Source organism: Acyrthosiphon pisum, chromosome A1 (assembly GCF_005508785.2).
Source record: "Acyrthosiphon pisum isolate AL4f chromosome A1, pea_aphid_22Mar2018_4r6ur, whole genome shotgun sequence".
NCBI classification, from domain to species: Eukaryota; Metazoa; Arthropoda; class Insecta; order Hemiptera; family Aphididae; genus Acyrthosiphon; species Acyrthosiphon pisum.
In genome coordinates, this window is record NC_042494.1 from 167,179,030 (window position 1) to 167,184,767 (window position 5,738).

The window sequence follows — 5,738 nt, forward strand, 5'->3', positions numbered from 1 at the left end:
TAAAAATATTTTGTATTTGAAGTGTTTTGTTTTGTATACCTACCAATTACCATTCTATAAAGTTACTTCATGCAAGATTTGTATCCTGTGGGGCACGTTCTAAACTAAGTTATCTTGAATGCCTTAACAAATTAGGCACAAAAGGTAAAAATAATATTACAGTTGTTGAATTGTAAATTAGTGTAGAAAATACTTTTATTTCTATGAAACAGTATGATGAATGTAATTTACTCTGTCCAATCAAAACTTCAATTATTTTTGTATGTAAAATTATAATATGTCTAATTAATAAACATATTATTACTTAATTGAATGAAAGCAAGGTTGGAATTAAAATCAAAATAATTGAATTAATTAATCTTTTTATAGCTTAAAACCAAATATTTGTTTAAATTGTAAGTTTTTATTACCTAGTGATAAGACATAAAATGTAAGTATTAATTCTTCTATGTATTAAAATAAATCAAGTAGGTATAACTCTATAAGTTCTATGTACTTACCACGATTAAAGATATATCTTTAATCGTGGTACTTACCTATAATTCATGACAAAATAATTTATTTTGTCATGTATAATTGTTGTAATAATTATAAATTATCTTCTTATTAATTAGTTATTATAGGTACCAAAAATAATTTTACCATATAATATAATAAACGCTAAAATGTATGTATTTTGTCACCAGTCTAAGAATTTATATTCCTTATATTCTTACAGCATATTATACCTATTACAAAATTAGTGAAAGTAGATTTATTCAGCTATGGCGAGTGGTTATTTCTATTTAGATACAAACAAATTTTCTCACTTAAAAAATTGAAGTTTGTACCTCACTGGGCGATGAAACTAGATAAGTAGTTAAAAAATATCATAAAATTCTAAACATCAGAATTAGAAAAATTATTATTTTTAAAATGATACAATTCATACACAAAATAATGCAAACCATCAATAACACTATAACAAATATTAATAATACATAATATTATGGATTATTATTTATTAATATTTGTTATTACACTTACAGTTACACATTAGAATTAAACATGAATAATACAATAAAATTTACCTAGTACCTACCAATATTATACCTAGTACTATAGTAGGTAGTATCATTGATTATAAATACTAGTAGGTACATTCACTCCGTTCAGAATTTAAAAAACGAAATTTATGCAAACCATTATTATCGTAGACCTTAGGTAAATGTTAAATTTAGGTAAGTACCGATTTAATGTTGAATAGGTAGTAGGAAATATCAAATTTACTTTATTATATTATGTGTAATATAATAAGTAATTATTTTATGGTGCATATTTCTAAGGTTTTTAGAGAATATAAATCCGAGCTGTTATTATAATATTTAATTCAATAAAGGCATTCAATAAAAAATTATTATATATTTATATATTATTTAATGATAATTGTAAATTTACCATTTATACTCAGATATTATTAGCCCTACCAACTACTAGCTAATGGTACAAAAAATGGATTAAATGGCACTGATAAAAGTTTCTTCCTAAAGATTCTTATGAAAAAACCCCAAAATACCACTTGTGACAAGAGTTGTCGGTGACTTTGGAGAATATATTAATTTTGGTTTGAAGGACAGTTTGTGTAAACTATAGTTAAAATATAATCAATAATGATAGATTATCTGATTATTAAAAAATGTAAAAAATGTTGATGTACTTATTAGTTGTGGGTGCTTGTAAATAAGAGAAACTATGGATGTCTTTGGCCAACATTGTGATGTATTGTTATATTATAATCTGATCCTTTTAAGATAGGTGCTTATTATGGAAGTAAAGAACCTGATGACATTAGTCATTAATAGTTATCTAATAGAATATGTTCATGAAGTACAAATATAGACATTTTTAGTAACAAAAATTATAACCTATTCTGAGTGATAGGTTATATCTGTGATGCACATGCTCAAAGTTCTAGTTAAACTAATTACCTATTGGACATAGAGTGTAATTTCCTTATGAATAATACGTGATTGAAGACAAACATATTACAAAAAACAAAATGTGTTTTACTGATTTTAATGCAAAAACATCTGTTTCTGAGGTGCGTGATATTGTAGAAATATTGCAATTGTCAGCTTCAAGACAATTAATTGTATTAATTACATTACTGATAACTCACCCAATTATTAAAAACTAACATAATAAAACAGTATTAAAATTTAATTTTAATTTTATATCAGTAGATTACAACAATGTGCATGAAGATCACAGAACAACACTACCACATTGGTAAAGAAAACAATATTGACAAAACATATTGCATTTTACTACACCTTTCTTGCTCAAAACTCTGGAAACAATGGAAAACCATAAATTGTGCAAGATAGATTTCAGATATAAATAGTAAATTGCCATACCAAATTTATTTCAGGTATAAATTTCTATGTAATATTTGTGCCCAGCAGATAAATTATTTTTAAGATAACTATTTGGCATCACACAGAGGACGGAGGTGACTATCACTGTCTTCCAAAAATGATATTTTGGTTTGGTTAAAATTAATAAACAAATTAAAAATGGATAAATTCATTTTTTTTTTTTTTTTTAATTAAATAATATGAGTAGGTATTAAGTTGTTAAAACTAGTATTTCTAGCTAAATCCAGTACATATATCCATTTTGTGTTGTGGTCACTTCCAGATGTCTTCTCCTCAATTTATCACCATCATAAATCTGGCACATAGTAGACCAAGCATTTCTTATGAACAGAGCATGGCAGTGAACAAATTTTGTTTTGATCCAAGGTCACTTGGATGTGGAAAAATGTTTTAGTATTTGTTGTTGACAAATTTGTTCCTAATGTATGGGCCATAGAAAAATGAGATGCAGGACCATCAAAAGTTAGATGGAACTTGAATATCTGAAATGTTAAATAAAAAATTGTAATTTTTTTAGTACTTATACATAAAAGTTATAAAAATATTACCAATTTCATAGTTTTTTTAAAGCTTCTAATGCTAATTTTCCATTGTATTTTTAGTTTAGACATTTATGAAAAAAATAGCCAATTGGAACTTTCCATGAAGAATCAAGGGCAACCACTAAAATTATCAAAACCTGTGTATCTGCTTTAAGTACAGCATTACTTGATAAGTACTCCCATTTCCAAAAGGTACAACCATTGATTATAAATACTATAGATTGCTCACTGAATGGTTTTTCGGTTGCAGTAAATATTTTGTGCTACTGAAAAACCGTCCAGTGTGCAATCTATAGTATTTATAATCAATGGTACTATTAAAGCCACGGCATTTTTTCCCATCCCACTCTTTGTCTTTTTTTGTGCATTTTGTCAAATATCATTGAGCAATATAAATGTTTAACATTCTGCTTATACTCTAAAAATGTACATTTGAGGGCAGTAAACGTAGTAATTACTTTTATTTGACGTATACACGTTTGCACCACTCTCCTCGACTTAATTTGACTAATTTTCTTTTTTTGTATTTTCGTTTTTGTGTTTAATCAACTTTGAAGGAGTTGATGTATATGAATGATCAAGGATAAAGGCGCGTCTTGCATGTGATTTTGGACTTCGAGTAGAAAAATTGTAATTACATATTTTATCCAACGGTGCTATAAATTAATTAAAAACATGAATAAATAAACCTATAACATATTTTTAATTTTAAACATACTCATCAATTGTTTATTTGATTTGAGATTTTCATTATTTTCACAAGGACAAGATAAAGGTAGTTTACTTTCTTCTTCTTTTATTTCAGCTAGTTTTTTTAAATAATATTGTCTGGTTTTCAAAATGTTCTGTCTTATATTGCAATTAACACAAAATATTTCTTGACAGCTAGACAAAGACTGTTAAACATAATATTTGTTTATTTAAATAAAATATTAATATATTACAATAGTCCGGTCACCGAGAGAACGCTACTAGACCGCACATCAAAATGAACACTTTAAGCTGTTTTAACGTTTAATTTCTCCCACCAAGTGGAACGTAATGAACCATCGCACGCTGTTGTATATCATTGTTTGACGACGAGATAGCTGATAGCCCAACAGTGAGAGTTGCGTTATGAGAGATGCGCGAACTACGACAAGTTTTGGTCGCCGCTCAGTAGCGTTCTATGGTCAGACTATACATTTTTATTTTCTTATATATTATGGTAATTATTTATTTAAAATTTTTTTATTAATCATTAACTTGAAATTAAATATGAATACAAAAATATACAAACTTGCGAGTAATGATCATTCATCAGTGATCACTACTACAGTACCTACTACCTGGATTGGCATAATGTAAAAACTAGTTTTACCAAATACGTAATACTATATACATAGTTTTTTTACTTAAACAGACAATCCCTCTCCCCCTATTTTTTAAATAGGAATTATTCCTGGGGTACATTAAACTGAAGCTTCATCTGCTCAATATATATATATATATATATATATATATATATATTATATATATATTATATAATTATAATAATATTATAATATGTATAATATACTTTATAACTTAATGCTTATTTAATGTTATGGTTTATTACTTGAGGAAGTAATAATTTTGAAGTTCCGTCATTTATTTTAGTTGGTGAATTTTCATTACAAATACTGTCATTAATTTCATTTCTGTTCAATGCTAAATTTTCATTAGTAAGATTATCATTCTTCAATTCAATTTCCTAAACAAATTATTTGAAATTTTAGTAAAGAGCCAACTAAACACTGTATGGATTTATTTTTTACCTCGAAATCAACAGACAATTCCATATTGTTATGTCTATGCTCATATTCTTCATTTACTATTTCAATCACCTATGTACGTAGGTATTATTAATACAATTTTCATTATTAATTTTTAAATAAATTGATTAGCACCGGTAAAAACAAACTGGGCACAGCAGATAATTTCAATTTTTTTACATTAACACCAACTCCATTGTGATTAAAATCACAACTTTTAAAATGTTTCTCACAAACAAAGTAATTTTTATTTCTGGTTTCATTTATCCCTATCACGTTCATCCATTTTTTTGACCGTATAGCATCGTGAAATGGAACTCTAAAAAATTTCATATAGATACATAATAATAATAATACAATGCAATAATATATTTAATTAAAATACATACTTGAACAAACTTAGGCCTTTGACATATTTTTCCCTGCAACCAGCTACACAACACTTATGGACCATAATTGTGGCAACAAAATATTAAATAATACAATTTATGAAAATAAAAATACTTTGCAGTTATACATCACTGTATTATTTACCATAACATATTCCATTCGAAAAAAAAAATTTAAAAATGTACAATTCAAATGCTATAAAGTAGCAAGTTTTATGCACTATGAAATCAGTAATAGGTACAGTATGTAGAATGGACGAGGGTGAAGCTAGCAATTTTATTAACCTATCCATTGATAAGGAATTTCACATATAGCCGATTTGTACGATGAGTTGCCTATAGTATGCCCCTCATCCAAGTTATAACCACTCATATAAATCTTAATAAAAACCCTAATAAAACTTAAGCCTAAGCACACGCCACATAGATGGCGTTGTATATTCAGGGTTGGGCGGTATCTTCGATACAAGTAGGTATCTAAGATACGTATCTTAGATACAATTGTATCTTGTATCTTGTACAGTGTTTGGCAAGTTCCTTAAAAAAAGGAATTCGTTCCGTTCCTCGTTCTTTTAAAAAAAAAAATGAATTCATTCC

At 26.9% G+C, this 5,738-nt stretch overlaps 1 protein-coding gene across 2 annotated transcripts; it reads right to left on the minus strand.

Annotated features, from left to right (window-relative positions):
• Positions 1-2,181: 2,181 nt before the first annotated feature.
• LOC100162636 (uncharacterized) lies at positions 2,182-5,438 on the minus strand. 2 transcript variants are annotated; one of them, XR_001680411.2, is made up of 8 exons: positions 5,142-5,438; positions 4,888-5,071; positions 4,756-4,824; positions 4,557-4,691; positions 3,678-3,855; positions 3,418-3,615; positions 2,966-3,080; positions 2,182-2,899 (listed from the first exon to the last, which is right to left on the minus strand). XR_001680411.2 is itself a non-coding variant. In NM_001162070.2 (7 exon segments), coding segments are annotated over 6 exon segments (780 nt in total). In that variant the 5' UTR covers positions 5,207-5,374; the 3' UTR covers positions 2,570-2,899; positions 3,418-3,466.
• Between the last annotated feature and the right edge of the window lie 300 nt (positions 5,439-5,738).